The sequence below is a fragment of the Ostrinia furnacalis genome, unplaced genomic scaffold (genome assembly GCF_004193835.3).
Source record: "Ostrinia furnacalis isolate ACB-3 unplaced genomic scaffold, ASM419383v2 OfSCF1160, whole genome shotgun sequence".
Lineage (NCBI taxonomy): Eukaryota > Metazoa > Arthropoda > Insecta > Lepidoptera > Crambidae > Ostrinia > Ostrinia furnacalis.
Genome location: NW_021131399.1, coordinates 418,371 through 445,609, shown reverse-complemented (window position 1 = coordinate 445,609; position 27,239 = coordinate 418,371). Strand labels below are relative to the sequence as shown.

At 37.3% G+C, this 27,239-nt stretch overlaps 3 protein-coding genes across 4 annotated transcripts; 2 read left to right on the top strand and 1 right to left on the bottom strand.

Moving 5' to 3' along the window:
* Positions 1 to 3,524: 3,524 nt before the first annotated feature.
* Positions 3,525 to 8,956, top strand: Arl8 (ADP-ribosylation factor-like protein 8). The gene is made up of 4 exons (XM_028302767.1): positions 3,525 to 3,946; positions 5,695 to 5,905; positions 7,343 to 8,017; positions 8,512 to 8,956. Exons 1-4 carry the CDS (start codon positions 3,648 to 3,650, stop codon positions 8,875 to 8,877), a joined length of 1,551 nt encoding a protein of 516 aa, XP_028158568.1. The 5' UTR covers positions 3,525 to 3,647; the 3' UTR covers positions 8,878 to 8,956.
* A 4,639-nt stretch (positions 8,957 to 13,595) lies between these two features.
* Or-36 (olfactory receptor 36) lies at positions 13,596 to 16,102 on the top strand. Its single transcript, XM_028302770.1, has 5 exons — positions 13,596 to 14,447; positions 14,526 to 14,625; positions 14,809 to 14,913; positions 15,193 to 15,348; positions 15,962 to 16,102. The coding sequence occupies exons 1-5, from the start codon at positions 13,657 to 13,659 to the stop codon at positions 16,010 to 16,012; spliced, it is 1,203 nt and encodes a 400-aa protein (XP_028158571.1). The 5' UTR covers positions 13,596 to 13,656; the 3' UTR covers positions 16,013 to 16,102.
* A 4,178-nt stretch (positions 16,103 to 20,280) lies between these two features.
* LOC114351522 (hemolin) lies at positions 20,281 to 26,732 on the bottom strand. Of its 2 annotated transcripts, none has more exons than XM_028302768.1 (9): positions 26,633 to 26,732; positions 26,247 to 26,303; positions 25,747 to 25,870; positions 24,512 to 24,645; positions 23,879 to 24,146; positions 23,133 to 23,321; positions 22,023 to 22,225; positions 21,268 to 21,432; positions 20,281 to 20,612 (listed from the first exon to the last, which is right to left on the bottom strand). In XM_028302768.1, exons 1-9 carry the CDS (start codon positions 26,715 to 26,717, stop codon positions 20,506 to 20,508), a joined length of 1,332 nt encoding a protein of 443 aa, XP_028158569.1. In that variant the 5' UTR covers positions 26,718 to 26,732; the 3' UTR covers positions 20,281 to 20,505. The 2 variants fall into 2 exon arrangements, with proteins under 2 accessions (XP_028158569.1, XP_028158570.1); XM_028302769.1 differs by having other exon boundaries at positions 26,629 to 26,665.
* Between the last annotated feature and the right edge of the window lie 507 nt (positions 26,733 to 27,239).

The following is a 27,239-nucleotide window of genomic DNA, read 5'->3' as shown; positions in this document are numbered from 1 at the left end:
CCTCGCGTCTACTTATTGCCATCTGGCGGATTTTTCAATCGCGAAAACCCTCATTGTCAACTGTGTTTGTCATAGAGCAAAATCTGTTTGTAACCATAGAGCAAAATATAGTTGTTGCCCATTTTTATTACAAGCTTTATATTGACTTCACTTGTTAGTATGTGTGGGACAAATCTTGCAATGAATTAAATTAAGACCACTTCTCCTCAACCGATTGAGCTGAAATTTGGTATACTTATGTAATTACGATGACAATGCAATGTTATGGTACCATTGAGCTGGTCTGATGATGGAGTCATGAGGTGGCCATAGGGACTCCTAAACGAAACGGCGGGACTTATCGAGTTTGGGTTCGTTGGATTCGACTTCCCGAGCACTTTGGAGCTAAATGATGACCAGGGCCCAGAGATTGAGATAACAACTAAAAAGTGTAAAATACAATTATAATAAAAAAATAACTTTTTTAAAAACAAGCTTTATCCTGAAATGCAGTTGTACTGAAACGAAAAAAATAATTATATGCCAGGTTCAAAGAATTTCGAAAGCTTGTAGCGCAAACAGAAAAAAAGAGGAATAAATTCCATGCGCGATACAAGCTTTCGAAATTCTTTGAACCTGGCATATAATTATTTTTTTCGTTTTAGTACAACTGCATTTCAGGATTAAGCTTGTTTTTAAAAAAGTTATTTTTTGCCACTTGACGTGGCAGAATCGTGGGACTTCACGGTATTTAAATAAAAATTTAAGTGGTTGCGTTTAGAAACGCCACAAATATTTGAGCCTTTGGAAACAAGTTCGTTACTTGTATATTAAAATATAATTTTGTTTTACCTAGCTTTTTCTTATTAATAAAATATAGGTTATTAGGTACTCAATACACAAATCAGCCGGCTCCTAGTCTAAAATTCTTATAATCGAAATTAAATGATTTAAACTACAAATAAAAATGATTCAAACGTTACTAGTTTTTAGGTTCAAATTCGACTGCTCTAGTGGACGCACGGAACGGCAACGTCGCAGTCGACCCACATTATTTGAATTATTTGGCGGGAAAATAGTTTTTGGCTTTTAATTCTGAAACTAAGAGGCCTAGAGATTTGAAATTATGTCTCGTGTGTACTTTAATTATAACGAATTATTTGATCTTTAAAACGCAACTCTAACTTATACGGTTTTAATAATCCACCGTGTGTTACGTGTCACCAGCTTACACATATATATCGGTTCGTAGTTCGAAAACGGTTCGAGATAAAGCTTTGAAAGATTTGAAGTCGGGTTTTTTTATTCGACTTTAATTTATGAGATATAAAACATTGATGTAGCTTAAATATTTACGAAGATACAGATGTGTAAGCTGGAGACACGGTACTCCAGCTCACACATAGTTTTTTGATCGTGGTTTTAACAGTATTTGAGCTAAAGTCTTGAAAATTGGAAAGCCTACTATTTGGATTCGACTGTAATTTTTGAGGTATAATACATTATCGTAACATAAATATTTACGAAGATACAGATGTGTCAGCTGGGGACACGTGTCCTCAGCTTACACACAGAAAACAACTTATAGTTATGAAGTTCTAATGGCTCTAATTGAATGACAGAGGTTTGATGACTCTAATTAGGCTTTTATTGATGGTATACTTGGAATTGCTCTAGGGCCAATGAGGATGCTGGAGACATTCAGGTAGGTCGGCCCACAGAGAGCGAGATAGAGATAAGTAGGTATTTGACTCAAGTTTTTGTTCCAAATGTGGCCTCCATTTTATCTTTATCTTCATGGCCACGGACGACGCTGCCGCGCTGCCCAAAATATTTTTTTTAGGCGAAAGCATAATGCTGCTTTTACACTATGCGGAAATTAGCCTTTTTTGCTATTGTTGATACTAAAATAGGTTAGGTAGGTATTCAAACGGATTGGAAACGTTAAAAGTTACCGTAATCGGGGCTCTGTAGGTCTAGACAAAGTGCAAATTATGATCGCAAACCAGTCGAAAAGTGGTCGAAAAGCACCTTTTTTGTATGGAGTTTTGACGGATTCGATTTTCGATTCGATCAAAAGTGCGTTTTGTATAAGGGGGCTGTTTTAATTTGGTTGACTTTAGTTGACCTAGACCATAGAGAAAAAGTACATTTTTAGTCTGTTTCATTAAACTTTGCGGGACTCCCCGCACTGCAAACAAAAGTTATGGGGTTGCCATGAATTTAAAAAATGTTACCAAATTAGTAGCACTACTGAAATCTCTCAAGTTTTGATAAATATTATTTCGTTTCAGTCAAATGAAATACCTATTAGGTAAATAATAGTAATAATATTTACCTAATAAATATTGAAATGTGTATTGTGCAATTCAAAATTCTATAATGGTGGCTCAGGAATCCTGTTACTGGAAGCGACTGGAACTAGACCCGCCATATAGCAATTTCCAATTTTTTTCCTAAATAAACAATGGGTCTAGAGTCTAGATCGGTGTCGATTTAAAATTTATTGAATTCTAAATTACTAAGTTCTCCAGTTCGTCACATACTCTTTAACTACCTGCCGTCTTTACAAAAAAAATGGTTAGTTTTTAGCTAGGTAATTTAGGTTCATAGAGTAACTTTGTAAAATGAGAGTAAGTTTCAAAACTTCCAATAGTTCGCAAACGACCATAGAGAAAAAGTACTAGTCTGTTTCATTAAACTTTGCGGGACTCCCCGCACTGCAAACAAAAGTTATGGGGTTGCCATGAATTTAAAAAATGTTACCAAATTAGTAGCACTACAGAAATCTCTCAAGTTTTGATAAATATTATTTCGTTTCAGTCAAATGAAATACCTATTAGGTAAATAATAGTAATAATATTTACCTAATAAATATTGAAATGTGTATTGTGCAATTCAAAATTCTATAATGGTGGCTCAGGAATCCTGTTACTGGAAGCGACTGGAACTAGACCCGCCATATAGCAATTTCCAATTTTTTTCCTAAATAAACAATGGGTCTAGAGTCTAGATCGGTGTCGATTTAAAATTTATTGAATTCTAAATTACTAAGTTCTCCAGTTCGTCACATACTCTTTAACTACCTGCCGTCTTTACAAAAAAAATGGTTAGTTTTTAGCTAGGTAATTTAGGTTCATAGAGTAACTTTGTAAAATGAGAGTAAGTTTCAAAACTTCCAATAGTTCGCAAACGACCTCTAAAATACATGAGAATTTGCTGCTATAGCACTTATCGTATGTATGACAGGTCTAGTTCCAGTCACCCACCTGTATTTAGTAGGTATTTAATAATTAACAATACAGTGTGAGTCTTGATAAAGTGCACAATATGAAAAATGTGAAACTAGACCTATTTTTATCGACAAAAAAAAAGGTCTAGTTTCTCATATTTTCATATGTGCACTTTATTAAGACTCACACTGTATAAGATTCGCTTACGATTTGAATTAAATATAAATTCTTTGTAAAATTTTCGTTTCTTAATATGCCAACACTGCCGGCCAGCTGATTCATGATTGGCTGTTAGCATACTTTTCTCTATGGCTGTTAGCCAGCCCCCGGACATAAAATAAAGGTCCGCGGGCGATAAAAACAAATACTCAAGGTAATCTAGAGTGAGCGCAAGTAATTCTGGTGCAGTCAAGCTATCTACTTTGAATTGTTACAATGGACGGTGATCGGAGAAGACAGCAGCAGGAAGGAAATAATGGCAACAATGCTGCTAGTTGGGCAGCTGGGGCAGCTGGAATCGCTGCCGCTGCAGCTCTGGTAGGCGGAGGATTGTGGTACCTGAGGAGAAATAAGGAAGAGTCTACAAGAGAAAGCAGTCCGAGCTCAAGTTCATATTCGGATTCGGATAGCCCTACCTCTAACTCTGACCCAGCTCCTAGCGAAAATGGTAGTACATGTTTATCATACTTAACTGGACTGTTGAACAGAGTGAACATGGAAGATAATTACAATGGGTTTGTATCATTTAATTTTATATTTTACTAGCTGACCCGGCGAACTTTGTTCCGCCTTAATGGCAATAAATAACGGGATAAAAAGTATCCTATGTCCTTCTCCTGGCTCTAAACTATCTCTCTGTCAATTTTCAGCTAAATCGGTTCAGCCGTTCTTGAGTTATAAGTGGAGTAACTAACACGACTTTCTTTTATATAATAGATTTGCAACTTTTAGCTGAATTTTAATGTAATAATATTATTGTAAAGGTACCTGTCAACTTTGTTTTAATTTGTTTCATACATTTTTTTTAATATTTACCTACATGGTGACTGTCTACAGTGTCCACAGTGTGTAACTCAATTTTCAGGTACAGAATTAAAATAAAATTAAGTTGTACCTACCTTGAGTAGAACCAGTAGAACTAGCTAACCAAATGATCAGTTTAATTTTATTATTATTCTATGCGCTCATTTGTTTAAAAAGTGTGTCAAAGAAAAACTTCATTCTTTAACACAAATAAATTACTTTAAAAGTATTTCATATCTTTATGTGCTATAATAGAATTATTATATTAAATTATAATTAACCCATTATAGACTAGCGGTTCCATATGGTACCACTTTTTTGTGTGTTTTAATTTGGCTCTATACATTAACACGAGAAAAGATGCAGTGCTCTGATTGATGCAAGTCGTAGCCAATAGATATGGTCTATGCTTCTAGGAATAAAAATTGACAGTTATTCTTTTCAGTTGTGTGTAATTGATGATTGAAGTGAGCGCATCAAAATTTTCTCTTAAAAATTGACGCACCATTCAAGTAAGTGATCATATTTTTTTTGTGTGATAGTCAAATACTGATTTTGTTACAATCTTGTATTCTCCATAAATGCTTTTATTGTGAAATGGTGTAAAATTACGTCGATAGGTAATAATAATGGGAAATATTGTTTGTCAAAATTACTGGTACCGTACGGTACCGCTAGCCGCTTACCGTGTCTTTTTAATTATTTTATGATTTTTAGTTTTTACTGTATTTATTGGGAAGTATGTGATATATTCAATGGTATATAAAAGGTATACAGCAAGATAAAGTAAAATAGTTACCTATACTTTACAAAACCATGGGTTTTTATTTATTTTAGATGTAACTTACACGAAACATTGGCAGTTTTGGAGGACGATGAAGGTCCCAAGACGAAGCAGATATTTATAGAACGAACTTGGGATAATTGCAACTCTCGAACAATATTAGAGTATAGAAAATGTTATGTGGGGCTAAGTGCAGCGTGCAATGCCAAGCTCCATTCCAAATTTTTGAATATTCAAAGATAAAAATGAATATTGCTTACCCAATATACAGTTTTTTTTACATTTAATATCACTTCTGTTAATTGCTTGTATATTAATACATATTATAATAATAATAAAATATATAATTTACCCTATTTTTATAAAGTCCATGATAATTATGTTTTTACTTACTGACACGGTAAGAGGCTAGCGGTACCATATGGTACCAGCATTTTTTTTCTAGATTACAGGTCGGATCATTTTTTTAATGCTTGTATAGCATTATGTAGACCATAATTATGAACATATTTCAAAAAAACAAAAATCTGACACTTTAAGAAAACTCAGTCTATAATGGGTTAAATTCACTACTCAATCCTTTTGTCACCGGATTAGAGTTAATAGCTATTAAAAAGGTATAAATAACATAAGAGCCTAATGTTATTTTAGATATAAATTTATATTACTTTTTAGATACATCCCTGAGAGCAAAGGCCTAAATCAAATACCTGATACAGCAGTGATTACAAACCTCAATTCCTTGCTAGCTGATATCCATGTACGGTACATTGCATTTGGCCGTAATGACTTCAGGTTGCATTACAGCATATTTGATAAAGTATTTCATCACCTACATCAAACCATGAAGAAAGTAGATCCATACTACCAGAGATATTCGAGCACTGTGAGTACAATAATTAACTTTTTAAAAAAAGAAAACCGACTTCAAATGCGTGAACACAAAAAAAATACTAAATATTAAAAATATTGCGTATAAAAAAGTTCATCCCCAATTTTCCACCCTTGGGGGTAATCAACCTATCTCAAAAACTATAAGAGATACTTTGATCAAACCAAAAATCGTTGAAAGAGTTAATTAGCATGCATCACCTCTATTTTTTTTAGAATTTTATACCCCGTAGTTATAAAAATAGAGGGGGGGGGACATACTTTTTACGACTTTGAGAGCTGATATCTCAAAAACCGTTCACTTTAAGAAAAATGTTTTTTAGAAAACTTTATATCATTTTAAAAGACCTTTCCATTGATACCCCACACGGGTATGTACATCGAAAAAAAAATTTTCATCCCTCAGTTACATGTATGGGGGGCCCCACCCCCAATTCTTTTTTTTACTATTTAGTGTCATAATTTTGTAGCGGTTCATACAACACATATTCCCATCAAATTTCATCACTGTAGTACTTATAGTTTCCGAGTAAATCGGCTGTGACAGACGGACAGACGGACAGACGGACAGACGGACATGACGAAACTATAAGGGTTCCGTTTTTGCCATTTGGCTACGGAACCCTAAAAACATACGGGTCGAATTGAGAACCTCCTCCTTTTTTGAAGTCGGTTGAAAAGAAATTTTTTATAAATACTTTTCTGACCATTTACATTTATAAAACAAAGAATCCCACATCTCATTTTAGATTTTTTACTTAAATTCTTGTTAAATTATGTTATTATTGATTAAAAAAAATATTTTATTAGATAATATGACTTGTACTGCATAAAGAACATTATTGATGAATTTTATTTTAAAATGGGTGTTTTTGAGCAAATGATTATTTTTCCTATATTACCAATATTATTAGCATCACCTATGTTGTCGATAGGTTTTTTTTTGCTCAAACCTTTTTGTTATTTATTTTTTCAAGGCTTCATGTATTATATGCATAAAAATCTTTTGACATTCATTCAAGTTACTAATTACTTATCAAATACATAACACTATTTTAATTGGTAACTCCTACTGTTTTGCTTTCAGCAATAGTTATAGAATGTCGTTAAAACTATAACAATTCCAAAGGAAAAATTACATACAATATAAATAATTCTTATACAATTTTTACCCTCTTTAATCCATACTTTTACAAAATAGGTTCTTAATGTATTTTACCAAGACATAAATTACCAACAATTTATTAGTATACATACAGGATGTATTTTTTATTTTTCCTGAATATAATTAATTAAAGACTGCTACTTTTTTATACCCTTTATAGTAACAACAATAGTAGTTAGTTAGTAGAATAATATACTAATTTAATCACTCCTCAGGTCCTCACTCACAGGTAGATAACCATAACTAAAACAACCAATTCTATTTTAGGTGTCATTTGCCGGAAGTCACTACGATAACTTGCGTATTAAGAAACCCGACGAGTTCGACATGGATATCGTGATAGGGCTGCCTCTTAACATTTCGGACAATCCTTATAACCCATCCGACAGCGACATCAAGTTTGAGCCGCAGGGCGCCGGCTTCGTAGAGCTTAAAATGGGCGTGCAGTACAAAAACCTACCAATGAGAGACGGCAATGACTGGCTGATCAACAAAACCGCATACAAATGGAAAGACGATGACGACTATCTTACTCGATCGAAGTTCATCGATTGGTTCAAGAGTGTCGTTGTGAAGGCGTTGAATCAGTATCAGAGAAGCAGCAGAGGGCATGCTGTCCATTCAGTGGATGGATTGCCGTACACAATCAGGTTGACTGAATCAGGTCCAGCGATAACTCTGATAATAGAGAATTCGATTAGTGGTTTTAAAATGGACGTCGATCTCGTGCCGGCTCTGAGGTTCCCGGAGGCCCGATGGCCGATAGACGGCGAGTACCGTGAGATCGCGCCTCACTGCAAAAGAGACTACTGGTTGGTAGTGCCTAAACCCAACAAGGAGACCAGCAGGGAGGGCATGCAGCGCTCGTGGCGCATTGCACTGCATTACCAGGAGAGGGAGCTTATGCACGACAGCTATAATTTGCGACAGACTATTAGATTCGTAAGTGTCTACGCAAAAACGAACATTATTGCCCGCGGGCGGCGAGCGTTTGGTTCGCGAGCGAACATCCACGAAGACTGCCCTGACGCACTCTTCAACGACTTTGTACTAAACGGTCTCATGTTGTCATTGTTTTTGGAACTAACTTTTGCCCGCGGCTTCACCCGCGTGATATTTAGTTTGTTACATATCGTCATAAATTATAGCATGTTATTCTGGGTTATAAACAATAATACTGTAAAGTTTCAACAAAATCCGTCCAGTAGTTTTTACGTGAAAGAGTAACAAACATCCAGACATCCAAACTTTCGCATTTATAATATTAGTAGGATAGATCACTAATTTTATACAGTCCACTGTCAATTTTGTATTTCATTAATCAACTTCCACTACACACTATCGAAGCAACAGTAAGCGCAAAATGTTTCGGTTTCAGCATCTCACCTGCTTGGAATGCCTCTGGATACGTTAAATAACATGTATTATTTTTTCAGCTGAAGAAACTTCGGGATTCGCAAGGAATGAACAAAATCGCCAGCTACTACATCAAGACATTGGTGCTTTGGGAGGTGGTGCGGCAGAGTGACTCTCTATTTTGGAGGAAGAGTCCAGGCGAACTGTTTGTAATCATGGTGGACAGGTTGCACACAGCTGTGGTGCAGGGAAAGATACCTTACTTCTGGAATCCTAATAACAATTTGCTCGCGGGAGTGCGCAGGACCGTATTGGACGTATACGCTGCCATATTGAAGAACCTCCTCGATGTATTGGCGGAACCCAGTAACTACAAAAGAGTAGCCAAGTTCTTGCTCACTCCAGATGAATTTGATGAATACAATAGAAAGTTTCTGCATATCTAAAATGCTTATTTTTAAAGAATTTAATAGTGCTATGTATTTTTAGTGGAGATAATATTGATAGTTTTATGTTAAATGCATTTAATCAAAGTACTCTATGATATTTTTTATGTAAGTGATATATCAATGAACTGAACAATGTATTTTTAATAATGTAACCTTGTATTTGTGGAATTTATTTTATTGAGTTTTATTGATTGAATATACTTATACAATAATATTTCTAACTTAATTTTTAATCTGTCCTTTGTCTTTAAAAATTATCTTACTTTCAAAGTAAATACAAGCAGTGAACCATAGAGAAGACCACTAAATAATACTTAGCCTGACCAGGAACATAAAAACCCTGGCATAGAGGCGCGTCAATTGCATTTGATAGTGCAACACTGAGTACAGTCGTACCTGTGTTAAATTAACTAATAGGCTAACTTTATGTATCAGGATTCAGGATTACGGGCTAATTTGATATTTTCATAAATTAACGAAAAAATATTATTATAGGTAACCTGGTTTAAATAAATTAAATGAAACCATCAATCGAGCTAGTAGGATTTATTTTATTATTCATCAATAATGAAATTCAGAACTTAAAATATTCAACTGCAATGTCTGCTCATGAACGCTTCAAACTCGGTACTTCTTTCCCAATTCCATAAAATTCAACACTCAGAAAGTGACTAAAAATTTTAAAATAGGTAGTTGAAACAAACCACAGCTAATTTTCATAGTAGACTGTACTATACGATAAACATGTCAGTCAATCTGACAACCTTTGAGGGAAACATTATTCAATGAAAATATTGTCCGAACCCTTAGTATTTCTCTTCGACAAATACTTTAACACATTGTGAACCACTTTTCTTTCACGACTATAAAAAGATTTTAGCAATTTAATTCACAAAATCAATTGCGCACATTTAAAATAAAGTTTGTTTACACTTTGACAGCAATACAGGGTGGAAACGATAAGTGATCTCACTCGATTATTTCTAAACTATACAAGATATCGAAAAACTGATTACTGATCCTGAAAGTGCTTCACGAGCTCTTTCAAACGATATCAGTAATATGTTACAGAATTAACTGGATCTTTTCGAAAATTCAATGTTTTCAGCCTCCATAGTCCATACTAAATGTATGCCACTATGCCAGCCACACAATATTAGAAGTGTTATTTTTTTATTTTAAATAATAAACACTTAAAATTAACTTGTAAATTGTTTATTCTAATATAAAATTATCCATGGAAAACATTGTTTTTAGACTTTACTTGCTATAATATTATCAAGACATGAGTGCCATGACTGTGTCAGTACTAAATGTATGGAAGCTGGAAACATTGAATTTTCGGCTAGATCCAGTTTATTTTATAACTTATCATTGGTACCGTTGGATAGAGCTCGAGAAGCGCTTTCAGGATCAGTTACCAGTTTTTTGATATCTTTTATAGTTTTTAATATTATGTGGTTTTACTAAATGTATGGAGGTTGGAAACATTGAATTTTTAGATAAATCCAGTTTATTTTGTAACCTATTATTGGTACCGTTGGATAGAGCTCATGAAGCACTTTTAGGATCAGTGATCAGTTTTTGGATATCTTGTATAGTTTAGAAATAATCGAGTGAGATCACTTATCGTTTCCACCCTGTAGACTGACATGCAAGGTGACATGTCAATGAAGTTTTCAGTTACTGTTGCCATTAAAAGAAATTAGTACCATTAGTTTTCCGCAACATGGCGAGGGTTTTTATGTTCCTGGTCGGGCTATACCTACCTTATTTTGATGAGTGTCACAAAGTTTTCCCTATTCTACCACTTAAGCTACCGCTAACTATCTCCTTAAAATCGTCAGTCCATCAGCTGGGCACTGATCATTAATGCTTGCCAAGACTGTCTTTAATCGAGATTTACTCAACCTTTAGCAGGACTAGTTTACTGATAGAGACAGCCTACTCTTGGTTGAAGTTTAAGGTATACCTCTCGTTCCTACTGCTGCAACTATAGCCAGGAACCCAACCTTCATTGATTGGGCCAAGTTTGCCCAAGGGGAAAATTTTCAGGGACAGGCGAAAATAATCGCCCTATCTATTCCTAAAGAAAATTAAGTTTTATTTACATCGGAAGCATTGGCTTTACTGTGACGGTGTCCATGAAACAAATACAATTTCCTATTTAATTTCCGTCGCTCTTATCGGCCATAACGAGGGTCTTAGCATTCACAAAAGGCGTCTCAAACTAAGTAGTTATACTTTATGCTAAGGTCTTTGGGTAAGGTATTTTTATTATGGTTTCATCCACGAAGACGCGCGAATTTTTGATCGAGGGAAGCGCGGGGTGCAGAGAGTTTAATCCGAGCGTCATTATTGTAGATATTCTCTATTACTCATGGATAATTTAGCGTGTACCGATAACACTTAAACATTAGCGGAAGTATGGTGGGGCGCGTCTTCGTGGATGAAACGATCTGTAATAGTGACGCACAACCTTTTTTAACGTCGGGAAATGCTTTAGTTGGGTTATGTGGGACTCTACCCGCCTGCTCACTAAAGGCGGGGCCTACCTACCCACTAAAACCCGACGGTGTCCACCGGAGCCCAAAGAAATAGTGATGTACAAGTACACACACCGGCAGATTTAGCGGAACGCAAAAAAAAGTATGAAAATAAGGAAAATTACTACTGATCTATGAAATATTTATTATACAAAATAAAGAGATAATTAAAATAAAATAAAATAACATATATTTTTTAAATATTTAGTCGTTTTTATTTAATAAAAAATCATCGAAACGAAATTTCAATTTTTCAGTTTTGAACAAAAATTAGAAATTGTGGCCAGATTAAAAATTAGGGTAGCTTATCACTATCCAAATGAATGAATTAATGATGGGTATTTCCCCCTCTTGCTCTGATGATGGTTTCCATTCATCTGAGCATGCTGCAGTTAATGATATGAAGGGTATTTTGGGGCAATGTCTGCCATTCCTCTAGTAACGCGTTTCTCAACACCACCGGTGGTATTCTGAGTTTAACACATCTTTTAAGAAAGTCCAAGACATGCTCTATAGGATTCTTGTCTAGGGATCTTGCCAGCCACTGCATCATGGGTATATCCAAATGGTTTAGATGTGCCTGTACTGAGCGAGCACTGTGAAAACGAACATTATCGTGAATTAAACTAAAGGAGTCCACAATAAATGGAGTAAATGGCACATCATGTTCTTCTAAAATGTTCCTAGTGTACCATTCAGAAGTCGTATTTCCTCCATCACCCACCACTAACTCCGTGCGAGCTCCCAAAAAAATCCTTCCCCACACCAGAATTAAGCTACCTCCATAAACCACGATATTTTCAAAATTAAGACTAAATGTTACGTTCTCTTTGTGTCTCCATATTCGCTATCTTCCATCGATCTGGTTTAAGAGAACTCTGCACTCATAAGTGAAGAGATCATGCCTCCAGTCGTTCAAGACCCAATCACGATATTCACGTGAAAAGTTCAATATGTTTTTTCGGTGCTGTGTCACAAGTTGGAGCTTTCTCGGGTATGCACGACCCTATACCAACTTCAGTAAATCTCCTGTGAACTGTGGGCTCAGTCACTCTTACTCCTCGAGTGTCTTTAAGGTTATTTCTGGCTTGAACAGCAGGTAACCGCGACTTTCTGAAAACTCGAAGTTGTAAAAAACGGTCATCCCGTCGCGAAGTACGCCTTTTTCTGACTTGAACCCTCCTCCTAACGACAGAAATGATCAATCTGTACCGTTGGTTACTGCCATGGGTGGTCGATACTGATCAACGACGTCTTACGGCAGCCGATTTGTATGCATGGCCGTTACTTCTCATTTCATCTGCCTTAATGATTTCTGACGGTGCTAAGCTGGGCATAATAAACCCTTATAAGTAACTGAATGCTTACACAACAAAATTCTCAGAAAAAAACATCTTTCACGTAAAAGAAATCCAAATTAGCAAAAGCTTCATTCAATTCAAAACACTCAACGAAACTGTTGATGGGGTAATTTAAACAAAATAATTAAAAAAATATACTGTTGGCAATTATTTTTTTCATATTTAGAATTAAATTAAAAAATAATGTCATAATTAGGCATTTTTTTCCTAAAATAATGATGATATTGATGCTTTTTTTTCCGTTCCTCTAAATCTGCCGGTGTGTGTACAAAGTAGAAAGTAGGTATCTTAGACAGACTACCTCAAGGAACCTTGTGACTAGCTTTTTATTTAAGTATTTAAACTTTTAGCACATATACAAACAATGCACTATAGGCGTACTTAATACTGGATGCTGGATGGCATTCTCTGCCAGTCAACCACGGGTCATGCAGAAAGAGGAAGGCGGTGCAAAAAATTCTTCTTCCCGCTAGCTCCTTCTGAATTTCGGTCTAGAACAAAAAGTTTACAGTTTTAAATTCGTAATAAGTAAAATAAGTATCTGTCCACTGTGATGAAATAAACGATGAGTATCACGTATTAATATGCAGGCACTAATAAAGGCTTTATTCAATTCAAAACTGCTATTATAAAACCCTTAACTAACAATACCTGTGATCGTTAATTACATGGGCGGTCCTAAATATAATAGGAACTAAAATTGCCAACGTCCAACCTGTGATTATGTATGACAAAATATTCACAACTGCATTTCCACCGTGAAATTCTCACGTAATTAATAATTATTTAGTGGAAATTATAACGTCTATTCAGTTAGCGGGCTTAGTAACGAGACTAAGAGAGCGCGTTGCATTGTCCTAAGAGCTAAAATGATGTGGAACATTCGTTTTTTAAAAGAAAAACGTTTCACAATTTTAAATGTCTTCAATTTCCTTGAGGATCCAAGATACCCTTTAGTAGGCCCACATCTCCGCTTGCTTGGGCTCACGGGGCTCTGGCACCCGAACCTCAATTCCAAGACCCGATTCAAGCAATACCTGTTCTTCATTACCATCGCCTTTTTCTTTAGTCAATACGTCAAATGTGCCGTGAAACTCGAACCTAGTTCTCTCATGCTCATTCTGCAATACGCGCCTTTCCACTTAGGCATCATCAAGTCATGTTTCTTTCAAAAGGACCATAAGAAGTGGGAAAGCCTCATAGACTACATATCAGGCGTGGAACGCAAGGAAATAGCCAACGGGAACAAAGATAGTAACGACATTATCTCGGAATACATCAGTCGCAGTCGAAAAGTGACTTACTTCTTCTGGGCGTTGGCATTCTTTTCAAATTTCACTATTTTTACGGAGCCATACCAAAAGAACCAAATAAATGTGAATGGTACAAGTGTTTATTTAAAAATATTTGATGGGTACACTCCATTCAGCGAAGTGCCTCCAGGGTACTACGCGTCTATGCTCACGCAGACTGTACTTGGGCACATCGTAAGTGCCTACGTGGTAGGATGGGATACCTTAGTTTGTACTATCATGATTTTCTTCGCTGGGCAGCTCAAGATATCTCGTTTGAATTGTGCCAATGTTATTGATATTAATAATACTGAAAGAAGTCACAAAAATATTGTAAATTGCCATAGTTTCCACACAATCCTTGTAAAGTAAGTATTAAATGCAGACGAATCAGTAAAAAGCTCTGAGCAATTGAATTATTTTAAGTGCTATTTATTTCATTTCAGAAACCAGAAGCTGTTCAACTCCTTGATATCACCTGCAATGTTTGTTTATTTAATAGTAATTTCTGTGAACCTCGGAGTTTGCATTATAGGCATCGTACAGGTAAGAAGTTACTAATAGAGCTTTTTGAACCATATTAGTAGTTATTGGTTAATAGCTTTTTCATTCATTATTCTTCCAGAATCACTTCTTAAGTATTTATCTAACCGTGCACGGTTAGCTAGCTTAAAACAGTGAGTAGGTATTTTGTATTTATAAAGAAAAACCTAAATATCACTTTTTCAGTTGCAAGACGATTTAACGACGCTCATCTCTAGCTGCGTATTTGTGATGGCGTGCCTAATACAACTTCTGCTTTTCTATTGGCACAGCAATGAGGTTACAGAAGAAGTAAGTAAGTTTAATATTTTTTGTCTAGGAAATTCGACGAACATTGTCAGCTTTTGAGAGTCAGTCAACCGATCCAATTTGGTTGTAGAAGGTAGGTACATACACTGGGCAGGGTGCCCAGGGATCCCATGCATGTCATTAGTATAAACAATTTATTATAGTCGACAGCCCCTGAGACTAATTATTTTTTTCAAAATGGCACCTAGGTACTTAATTACTATTAAGATGCCACTGTATTTAGCTTGGTATAATATTAACGACAGCTAGTTACTATTCCAGAGTACCCTAGTGAGCTACGGCTCCTTTGAATGCGACTGGGTGGAGCTGGACCAACGGTTCAAGAAGGAAGTGGCGCTGCTGGGAATGGCCACCCGGACCAGGCTGGTCTTCAAGGCTGGGCCGTTCAACGAGATGTCACTTACCACCTTCATAGCGGTAACTATCGTATCTTACGTAAATCATATTCTTACTTAATGAACCGACCGAATTTTCAACTCTAGCTAGAGTTTACGACATAGATTTTTACATCACCTATCGTGTTTGGGTAGAATATATACTTACCTCGCTTTTATTATGAAAATGTTGGTGCAGTAGAACGCCGATTATCCGAATTAATTGGGACCGGGGTCGATTCGGATAATCGAAAATTCGGATAATCGGACATAGACTGGTAATAAAGAAAAAGCATGTTAAAAACGAACTGTCACACATAGAATAAACTTTAATAACTGTGTTTACAGTTCTACAAGTCGCTCAGTTGAAATATATCTAGACTCCTGCGAGTTCCAACTTGTTACACCAATAGAAAACAAAAAATACTTGGGTTTTAATTTTTTATATTAAGCTTAGGACCGATTCGGATAATTGGCGATTCGGTTAATCGGCGTTCGGATAATCGGCGTCCTACTGTAAGTAGGTCCAATAGTTCGCAAACGACTACTCTACATGGGACTTTGCTATGGCAGGTCTAGTTCCAATCAACCTGTATACCTAAATAACAATTGGGTCAAAAATGTATAAGTAAATAATAAGTAGCTTTTCTTTTCAGATCCTGCGATTAAGCTGCAGCTTCTACACACTTCTTAGTAAAACTATGTGATTACTTGCTAGTAAAACCTAGTAGAATTTCATTTAAATACTTACCCGGAAGAATTTCATGAATAAGTTGCGGTAAACCTTGTATTTTCCATCTACTGAAAGTACTAAAGGACACTTTTCTAAAGAAAATGAAACTTAAATTAATGAACTAAGTAAAGCTTGGATTTTAGGCTAAGAGTAAGGATTCTGTTACAATAAAGTTTTAAATTTTTGGTATCTAATAAAGCACGCTGTTTGTACATTAGCCAATTTCGCTCGTGTTTTTATTATTTACTAAGTAAATGCCTAGATTTTATAATCTAACCCGATTACCCCAAGGGATGCAATTGCTATGAGAGATAAGTAAGTAGGATTGTAGGATATCTTTTTGTACTACTTACCTTCCACAAAACAGATCTGTGCCTGTAGTATAACCAATTAAAGCTTTAATTGCAATTAAACAGACTAGGAAATATTTAACCTGAGAAGGTAAGTCGGTATCTAATCTACGGATTGTTACTATTTTTTTCAGGTGATTCAGTAAGCAAGTGGGTATTGCTTAAACATGCAGTTACATGTAGTTTCATGAAGTGCTTTAAAAATAAAAATCTTTTAAATCATAATACGCGTATCATTTTAGAACATTGATTAGCTTATCAACACGACAAAGACGTATCACGATTCACGCTTATCTTCGCCTCGAATTGGATATTTATATCTTTCGTAAATAGCTCGACCGAAGTGATACCTACTGTTGATGTGATACAATCGTTTAGCACAAACTTCAGATTTGCCGCTCAAGATTCCCGCAGAGAATCGATTAAGCTAGAAATCTCTCGTTAATCGATTCCAATTCAGATAGTTCCCATCCCAAATGCGGATGTGAATTCTATTAAACATACACACAAACTACGTGCTGAGTTGGAACTCGTGTGTACTCAGCGTTTGGGGTGCCAGCCAAGACCGAAAGCTAATGGAATACGTCATTATTAATATACTTAATTATAAAGACTGAACTCTTAATAGGTACTTTTGAATGGTTAGCCTTTTTAAAGTAACCCTTTTTTGTGACGAGAGCATAGGTAAGTTAATTACTGATCGCTTCCTCTCCATATGGGACGCTCTACTTATAAAAATTCTCAAACCTACCTATTTGATTGCACGCCTACAGTTATTTATACTACACTAGCTTTTGCCCACCCGCGTGAAATTTAGTGTCACAGATCGGCATAAATTATAGCCTATATGTATGTTAATCTGGGTTACAAACAATAATACTGTAAAGTTTCAACAAAATCCGTTCAGTAGTTTTTGCGTGAAAGAGTAACAAACATCCAGGACAATATCCACACAAACCATTTCGCATTTATAATATTAGTAGGACATACATAAGAAAAAGATATCGATATTTGCAACAAAAGTCGATATTTTTAGTGCTCCCAACATCCCTTCAGAACATCATCAACCCCTCATCATAATTATTCCAGCGTGCGTTTAGCTGCTAGCCGTAGCAGACAAACTTTACTTACTTATACCCTCGCTGACATACCTAACCCTTGCAGTAATTCCACTCAGCAGTAGTCCATACCTCCGGGATTACCATATAAATTGTTTTGAATCCGACGACTACACCGCGTTAAATTATTTCGCGAACTTCGCAAATTTACATGGTAATTGCTAAAACTCAAGATTTGTTGTTGAATTCCTGATTGTGCGGTTGGACGAATCGGAGTGGGTTAACGAGGTAAGAACAAGATCTGGTAGTCAGATTAGTGACGCGTTTGAGGGATGGACTCTGCTAGAGAATTTTACATTAAAGACATGTTTTATGCCGGCCAATTACATTTCCACTAACAACACAAATATTAAAGAAAAGCTTCGCGTACCTAAACCTATTTCCCAGCTGCTGCTGCCTAGAAGTTTTTGGGGCTTATAAATTCAGCAACACTTACGAACATTATTTAGCTTTACAGCCAACTTTTTCAGATTACGTGACTATTCCCACCTCTCTCTGCCACCGCTGCAACTCCAGTGTAGCCAGGATCTACAGCTTGACCGCCAATAAAAAAGCTTTTCAGATACCTACCTTACTTACTCGCGATTTGATTGACAATGCTACTAACTTAACTACTCAAGTTTATATTTTACAAAAGTAATTTTTTGCCACAGAAAATCCGCTTTAAGTAGGCTCTTACAAAGCTCACTCAGAGTAAGCTATACTTAAGTATGTACACCTTATACTTGACCCTTAAAACTTCATCTTATCTTGATAAGTGCCAACATTGTAGCATTTATGTACAAAATACAATATCGGACCAATGTTAGTGGGTCTCCTCAAAACCATGGCTTCTCAAAGTTTCATACAAGTCCACCACATTTATTAAGGGGGAATTATTTTACTCCAATTTCAATTAGCAAGCCAACCGCACCGTAACTTTTGCTCGACTGAACTTCACGACGCCCGTAACGTACGATTTTGAGGCGAAACAAGTACCTACTACCCAACAAACATGGTTGAAGCGCAGGTCTAAAGCATTCTGCTGGTTTATTACAATAGTTCAGATTTCCGCGGCAACTGGATTCCAGCTTCAGAGACACATTCGTTAGAATGAAACGCTCGAAAAGTTTCTACTGCTCGTTAACTTTAGACAACAAATTCAAACTTCACGTTAACTCTGTGTTAACTAAGTATGATAACGTTACGATACTGACACTAAAAGATGTATATAGACCCGTTCAACCAAGCTCAAAACTGAATTCAAACTCAAGTAGATTTCGACATTATTATTATGATAGAGTCGCTTCAAAGTACTATACCTACGGGTCTGTTTTAATTTTTTCGGTCAACATTATTGTTTATTGTTTTTAACAAGTAAAGATTACAATCACACTTTGTTTTCATACTGACCTGGATTAGTCAGAGGACGGTGTTTTCCACTTATTAGGTACTTATTTTATCTCTACGTTATCGTATTAAATTACGTACTTGTAAAACTGTATCTTTAATGTACGAGTATTTCGTAGAATCTCAGTCAGTTAGGTAGCTACGTACTTTCGTAGAATCTTTATAGTTACTTATTACTTATCTTCGTTTTATATTTCTACAATTTATGAAAATGTTATGTAAAACTACTAATTAGCGTTCAACCTGTTTAGGTACTGGTAAGATAGTAATTAAGCCTCTCTCGACTCAAAGGTTTTGGATTTGACACCCAGGTGGTTACCTATAACACCACTTTTTTACATAGCTCATTTGATGGAAAGCGATGATCAGGCTGAAAGTGCTGAAAGCTTCACCCGGAATCATCAACCACAGAGGAACTGGCTATCTTACCCCCTAACTGCCGTTACAGAACAGTGATGTAACATTGTTGTTATGGCGACCAAACCGAACAGAAAAATCTATCCCCACTGGGAATCGAATCCGGGACCTTTGGGTCTTACCAATAGACCACAGAGGCAGTTTTTATGTAAAATGAGGTGCTTAGAGCGTATAATTTGAAAGGGCCTGTCCAAAATTCTATCTATCGAATGACTCCAAGATGGGGCACTATACAAGTTTCGTAAGAACAATGTACTTTACCGACATTGTAAGGGACGCTTGTTACGAACAGGAGATGAGAGTTTGTTTGCGAGCGATTCCGGAGTTCGACCGTAACGCTCCGGAACCGGCCGGGTCCGGGGCTGGATGTTCATGTTGTAATACAGCGCCTTTGAGGAAACTATAGCAAATGCGTTGTATCCAGTAAATAATAAAAAGGTTTTAAGTAGGTAGGTATAAAATACTTGCAAAAAGACTAGGTAGAGTCTAAAGACGATTTAATTTATTTACTAGTCTTTCATACACGTTTTGTCGCGGCTCAAGAATATAACGTAAGTAAGTACTGTCGCCTACACATTTGTAGCACCTTTGTTTGTCGCAACTATGATATAATAGATGTCTGAACTGAACTGTCCCACCAAACTCAATGACAGGGGGGCGCTACCATCGTTCAACTATATGGTTTCCAACATGGCAAAAATCGGAACCAGCGATCCGGTAGTGACGGTGGCGCCCCACTGTCAATGTCATGCATAGGACAGTTCAGTATTTTGGAACTATATTAAAGTATTGTTAACTACTTATTTTTATAATACGGAAGAAAATCAACCAATCTTTTTCAAGCGTAAACATTGAAATTGACGTTGAAAATATTATAAGGCACGGGAAATAATAGGATAAGATTTTGAAAGGGGGATATTTTATTAAATTACTATCTAGTTATGTGATGAAGACAAAAAAGTCATCAATATTACTTAATTCATTTATTTAATATCGCAGTAAACTGTTGAATAAACATAAAACTCACATGCTATATTGCGGCTTAATTCTGCTAATATTTTATATCGTAAAAGACCTCTAAATTCTAGGTCTTAGACGTCACTTTGGTTTCAACACGAATGTAATAAACAGAATTAAGTCCTGTATAGCATAATTATGTAAATGACGTCACATTGGGAATAGTGACGTCACGTCTAAACGACCTGGACGTAGCTCTCCACGTAGTTCCCGCCGATGATGTTGGTGGCATTGCAGCCGTAGTAGCCGCCGTCTCCCTTCTGGACCTTGTTGATGGTCAGACCTTTAAAGAAAAGTTTTACTTTCAGTATGCGGAACTATTCCCAACTCTCGTTCCCACCGCTGCAACTCCTGTGTAGCCAGGATCTACAGCTTGACCGCCAATAAAAACCCAACCAGTGAGGGTCAAGTTTGTCACGGGGAAAGTTAAACTATCATTGGACCCGCAAGGAAATTAATCAGAAGAGTTTGAAGTTTGAAATTAAGGTTCGACTTCTCCTTTAATTTCATATGTCGTCCATTTGCTACGACAACGTGACATCTTCTGTGTTAATCTAATTGACGATGTCACACTGTCGTCGCAAATGGACGATGTGCATAAATAAGTAAACTTGACATTAGTTGCTTATAGCTTGTAGAATGATAAATTTGCAGATGTGACCATTATGGAAAATTTCGACGAGGGTGCCTCGCCCAACCAATGTCGCCAAGTAAGGGAAAAGTTGTGATTCGCAATTGATCTTTTCATGTTTTAGTAAGTAAGTATAGTGGAGGCCAAATGATGAAGTTACCTTTGTCGCTGAAAGAGAAAACCACCCTCCTGCTTCCAGCCACCGGCTTAGCGTTAAGCATCCAGGCGGCTTAAAATTCACCTCACACGGGAGGAACAGGTCATCTCCCTTCGTACTCCTGCAGTGGAGACCAAATGAAGATGTTACCTTTGTCGCTGAAGACCACCCTCCTGCTTCCAGCCACCGGCTTAGCGTTGAGCGTCCAGACGGGCGCGGCTGCGGGCTTAGCCTTCACCTCACACGGGAGGAAGAGGTCATCTCCCTCTTTGGCTTGCACACGCTTCTCGGGCTTCTTCACAAACTCCGGAACGCCTGGAAAAGAGATAATATAAAAATATTAATGCACCTCTGCTGATTTATCTGGTTTTTGAGACTGAGAGCGCCATCTATTGAGAGCTTTTAGTACTCAAATAATGGTAGATGGTGTACCTAATCGGAATCGGACAGTGTTGTCAGTGTTGTATAGTTTCAATTTACTATGAAACGAAGCTCAATAGGTATAGATTCCAGACTGTAAGTAAATAGGTAGTTAGAAATTTTAGTTGATACAATCACATGCATAAATAGGTAGGTTAGTCTTTTCGGATAAGTTCCCCTATGCACCGCTTCCGATTTGCACCACTCATAAAATTCAAAGAATGTGATGCGTAGCGCACTTTTTTCCTAGGTATTTTAAGAGTGGTGCATAGTGGTACTGCATCTGGTGCATAGCAAAATTAACCGGTCTTTTCTATACTTGAGCGTACAATATTGAAAAGAATCTAGCCGAATTCAATAAAAACTACAACATTGACAGTGTTACTGTTACGCCATAAGTAATTACTTAGAACTAAAAATTATGTGCAGTTGAAATAAGTCCTGTTTAGCAATATGAAATAATCTGAATTCTGATCTGTACTCACTGACGACGTTCAAATGGAAGCTGTAGTTCTCCGGTTTGCCCAGCTCATTGTTGATGACACAAGTGTAATGGCCCTCGTCCTCCAGGAGAGTCTCCTTGATGAGCAGCCGCTTGCCCTTGCTGCGGTTGTGGCGGGTCACGCGGTCTTCAGGCTTGTTGTTCACGTTCACACCGTCTTTGTACCAGTCGGGGTAAGCTTGGGGGCTGGAACAGGCAATTCGGAACTTTATTTCGGCGCATTAAAGTCTAAATATGAACACCTACGGGTCCTGGGACTCCTGGGATATTATCATTTTCCTCTTTAAAGGGAAATTGCTAAGCATTTCACCGATTTGTCAATACAATAGAGATGTAGTCAATACATATTCGCTACGTAGCTTTGTAGCGTTTTAAAAGTTCAAGAGTAGGTCGTACTGTACATCTACTAAGTATGTCAATTAAAATTCTGTAATAAGAATATTTAGCTAGGCTATTTTCAGGGCACTTAGATACCTGAACAAGAATTATGTCCCAAATATTATCTAGCCTATCACCACCACTATGACTATTTTAAGGCTACCACTATTTTTTAATATTAGAATGGCATTTAGTGTTATTTTTGCATATATTAGTCATTCACGTTACAACATTACACACACCGTGGACACGTGATAACATTTTTTAAATTCCACGCAAAAATAGCATTTCTAACGGAATGCGCAGAATTTATGGTGGTGCTATTTACCCCATTTATGTTGTTTGGGAAAATACAATTTACAAGGAAAATATCTAGTTAGGTACCTAAATAGGAAAAACTACGTATTATAGAAGTCGACCGAAGACCTTAAAAACAACTTAATAAGACCAACTAACATTATTAATGCAAGTGGTCATCAGTGAATGTCTCTACTATAGGATAAAACAACACCATGTGGTTTTCGTTCTATGAAAATCTTTACATTCTTATGGTATGAGCTAACAACTCAAGAAATACAGTCTGAACAGCTTACTTTAAAACTGAAATGACTACTTAAAACACCAAATGTTCGCGAAGCGTGTCGTTCGTATTCCAGTCGCGTTGCAGCTGAAATTTTTATCGCAATCGGGGCCTGTCTAGTTTAGAATCACTCACCTGCTACCATAGATGCAGTACAAGAAGGTTTTCTCTCCAACGATGGCGGTCGCATCGTTGGGGGTCACGTACAGCTGGGTGACCTCGTGGTCGGGCTTTGGGTTCTTCTCCAGACCCTCGACGATGTGCTCCGCCAGAATCACCTCGCCGTCCACAGCTGGAGTCGTGGCGACGCACACGTATTTGAAGCTAGAAAGGTTACTTTGAACTTTAATGCCTTCTTTCATGGTACAGTTCGCACTTCGATAACTTTTTTATAATGCGAACAGCTAGGGACTGGAATAAGCTGCCTGCTGTCTTTCCCGAATAATCAGGGGCTTTTCAAGGCGAGACTGAATAGGCACTTACAGGGCAGAATCTATCTGGTGCGATTGCGGTCAAATACCTGCCTTGTTATGCATAAAAATCATGCTCATCGCAACTTTTAGTCAAGTGGCGTAAACTGTATATAAATTCGTTGTTACACAAAATAAATGTCACATTTTACATACATATCCTCTACTTTATGAACTCTACGCGTGTAAAGCCGTTCGACACCATGTTTTAATAGGTATTCAATACTATATCTTCTTACACAAGACATTGGATGGCCTTTAACTAATATGGAACCTGCACCACACTCACAGCTATCTGCATGACTGGCAGAGAATGCTTTAAGCGTTAAAGTCCACCTTTTGTACGCTATTTGTGCAAGTTTAAATAACATAAAAAACGGAATATGGAATAGGTGTTTCAGTTTAACTTACTCAGTGCTGACATCTTCTTGAGTAGCGTTGGTGAAATACAAATCTCCGTTATCAGAAATGGTGATTCTGCCGTCCAGTATAGTCTCAGACTTGCTGCTGTCGGACACTGACTGTTTCTTCCACTCGATGGTGGGCTTGGGGTGACCGGATGGTACATTGCAGTCCAGCTTGAACGGCTTGCCTTCTACGGGCTTCACGCGCTTGGTGGACACTTGGGGGTCGAGGAGGAAAGCTTCACTCACGCTGATCAATTTGGTACTTGCGACACCTTTGTAGAAAAGAAAAGGTTTTTGAAATAAAGGATGAAAGTTTGCTTAGTATGAAAAATCAGTAAATTCTCATCACGACCATATGAAAGCTGTTATTTTGAATTTTCATGAAACTATTACCGCGATATACTTTTTGTGACAGACCGAAAGTTTGTATCGCGATACAAGGCAAACTCGCAGGCATAAGCTGTACTTAAATAAATATACATGTAGATCAGTGGTTATCCCGACCTTTTTTCTGGACCAGGGACCACTTTTTCTTTCTTTATTGTTTGCAGGGACCATTTAAATCGTTCGCGGACCATATTTTAACTCCTGCGAACTACTGGTTGGGAACCTCTGACATAGACGAGTATAATTATACCTGCTGATGACGTGGCCTGGCACTGGTAGTCGCCTGCATCAGTGTTCTGCGGCGCCTTGAAGATCAGACGGCTACCACTTTGCTCAGCGGCCTTAGGGTCCACCTTCTTAGCATATCTGAACCATTGGTAGGATCTGTTGATGAAACGAAACAAGTAAATAAACCGTACCACCCAGAGGACCACCCTGTGTATGCCATCTATGATCATCCAATAAAAAAGTAGGTAAGAATTGTATTTGATTTTATTTGTCTCGCTCAAAGTTGGCGTTTACAAAGTTTTTATTGGTGCTGAAGCTATAGATCCTGGCTACTCAAGAGTCGCAGGATATTACTGCTCATGCTCACTTCGAATTAATTCAAAAATATAACCATATGTGGGACAGATAGACTTATCAACTCGGAAAGGGATCTACACCGTATCGCCTTTCGTGGACTGTCATCACCTTTCACGCGCTGTCAACCGCGAGGCAAGGTGTAGGTACGTTACAGTGCGGAAAAGTGTACGTTGCAGTTTGGATTTGCATACAAAGAATACTGACCGCCTCGAGTTGATACGGTTACGATCCCTTTCCGGGTTGATAAGTGTGCTGCTAGTAGTAGCAGGTAGCGCGAACGGGTAGTAGCCTACTACCCGTTCGCGCTAAGTTTGCCGGTCCATGGAATGCGCGTCCCCTCCCCCAACCGCGATTAAACGCAATTAGTTGGTGAATAACGCAATTAATGTGTCTTATTTCGTATTTCGGGCTATGCTCGGAGTTTCCCCGCGTGATCGAATCAAAAATGAGGAGATCTGCAGGAGAACCAAAGTAACCGACATAGCTCGCAGAATTGCTAAAATCAAGTGGCAGTGGGCGGGGCACATAGCTCGTAGAGACGATGACCGTTGGGGCAGGAAAGTTCTCGAGTGGCGACCACGGGCTGGAAGACGTAGCGTGGGCAGGCCTCCTACTAGGTGTACCGACTATCTGGTAAAGGTCGCGGGAAGAGCCTGGATGCGGGCAGCGCAGGACCGTTCATTGTGGAAAACCTTGGGGGAGGCCTTTGTCCAGTAGTGGACGTCATTTGGCTGAAACGAACGAACGAACGATTTCGTATTTTAAATATAGTTCGATAAAGTTATAGACGATTCCCTTCGAGTAACGTCATATCGCCAGCGGCAAACTTAAAGCGAACGGATAGTACGTCCTTTATCGTACTCTTAGCAAATGAATAAAATATCTTAAGGTACTACTCACGTGATTTCGGAACTGTCTCCAGAGTCCACGGCGCAGTCAAGCTCGAAGGGCTTCCCTGCCCTATAGAGGACTTTTGTAGGGGGGTCTTTTAAGACCGGCGCCTGCTTTTGAGCCAGCGACAACCCTGAATAGTAGAAGAGTCGGTTACCATGAGCACTAGACATCAAATCCAACATAGAGAAACATAAATAACCAAGGAGGGTTGTATGGCGCAGTCGGGTAAAAAATACAATGCAAGATCCGACACATCATAAAATCGGGAACCAATTTTTAATTGAATACGACATATTTATTTCGGTTGCGTTTAATAAGATGGTTTCATTCAGCCGTCGAAAAAAATGAGTAAGTATTACCGCAGTAATGGATTAAAGTTTATGTTTACAAATAATGCGATAAATCTGAGTTACTTGCACAATAAAATCTAAGCATGTGCTTAGAAATTATATTCATAACTATGTAGTTATGCTTATAATTTGTAATTGATAAAAAGAGTAACTTACCTAATCCTAATAGCGCTAGGAAAGCGACGAAACCACACTTTGACGACATTGTTAATCCTGAAAAAAAAATTAACTGTCTTAATTTACAAGTGAAAAATTTGAAACAGGGTTAAAGTTGTGTTAAATATAACTAAAAAGAAAATAAAACAAAATTATATTTTACGAGACAAAGTAAAAAGTATATTTTTATTTATTCACTGTAGGTACTGTAAATTAATGTATGACTGAAATTCATTTATCTACTTTCACCGGTGGATACCGGTGAATACCGGTAAATTAAATTAAATTCTAGAAACTTAGTTGGATAACTAAGATTCTAGAATTTAATTTTATTTTATTTAACAAGATTTTTTTTAAAGAAAATAACTGAACGTAGCCGTACCTACCGTCAATGTCACTTCTTGGCGGGAAACTGCAATAATGGCCGCCTTCGATGCGTTTTATAGCAAATCTGGCGTGAATAATTCTCATGTAAAGTACCGCGAGCGTGTACAGACAACGGCTCATCATAAAAAAACACTGGCACCTTATGTAAATTGTAATAGAAGCTACTTTGAAACAAAAATGTAGTCATAATATATGCTGTCGACTGTACATACACTAGGTACAGCGATAACCTAAGGTTATTGGCATGAAAATGACCAATATATGCATCATACAGGTAAAGTAAATACTTTTATGTTGTTTACAAAACCACTTACTAGACGAAAAAATTGTGTAAACTTTGAAAACCTGAGTGTGAGCTTTGCAGGTACTTGCGCATCTCATTAACAGCCTTACGGTCAGGTTTTGGAATAAATGTTGAATCCCAGAACGCTATATTAATTTCTGAATATTTTTTATTTATTATTTAAACAATTTCATAGTTGGAACGACCTCCGTGGTCTAGTGGTTAGATAAAAGACTCTAGATCTAGAGGTCCTGGGTTCAACGGGTCAGTCAAATCAGCGTAAAATTAATTCTTCTTTTCCATGCTGGTTAATGGAATTGCAG

What these genes read in the sequence shown, in the direction of transcription:
- Or-36 (XM_028302770.1), top strand. Translation starts at nt 13,657, where the DNA reads ATGATGTGGAACATTCGTTTTTTAAAAGAAAAACGTTTCACAATTTTA. An exon ending in TTCCACACAATCCTTGTAAA is followed by an intron (nt 14,448 to 14,525) that starts GTAAGTATTAAA and finishes ATTTCATTTCAG; the next exon opens with AAACCAGAAGCTGTTCAACT. An exon ending in GCATTATAGGCATCGTACAG is followed by an intron (nt 14,626 to 14,808) that starts GTAAGAAGTTAC and finishes TCACTTTTTCAG; the next exon opens with TTGCAAGACGATTTAACGAC.
- Arl8 (XM_028302767.1), top strand. Translation starts at nt 3,648, where the DNA reads ATGGACGGTGATCGGAGAAGACAGCAGCAGGAAGGAAATAATGGCAAC. An exon ending in ATGGAAGATAATTACAATGG is followed by an intron (nt 3,947 to 5,694) that starts GTTTGTATCATT and finishes ATTACTTTTTAG; the next exon opens with ATACATCCCTGAGAGCAAAG. An exon ending in ACCAGAGATATTCGAGCACT is followed by an intron (nt 5,906 to 7,342) that starts GTGAGTACAATA and finishes ATTCTATTTTAG; the next exon opens with GTGTCATTTGCCGGAAGTCA.
- LOC114351522 (XM_028302768.1), bottom strand. Translation starts at nt 26,717, where the DNA reads ATGAGAATTATTCACGCCAGATTTGCTATAAAACGCATCGAAGGCGGC. An exon ending in GGAGACAGTTCCGAAATCAC is followed by an intron (nt 24,646 to 25,746) that starts GTGAGTAGTACC and finishes TTTCATCAACAG; the next exon opens with ATCCTACCAATGGTTCAGAT. An exon ending in CCAGGCCACGTCATCAGCAG is followed by an intron (nt 24,147 to 24,511) that starts GTATAATTATAC and finishes TTTTCTACAAAG; the next exon opens with GTGTCGCAAGTACCAAATTG.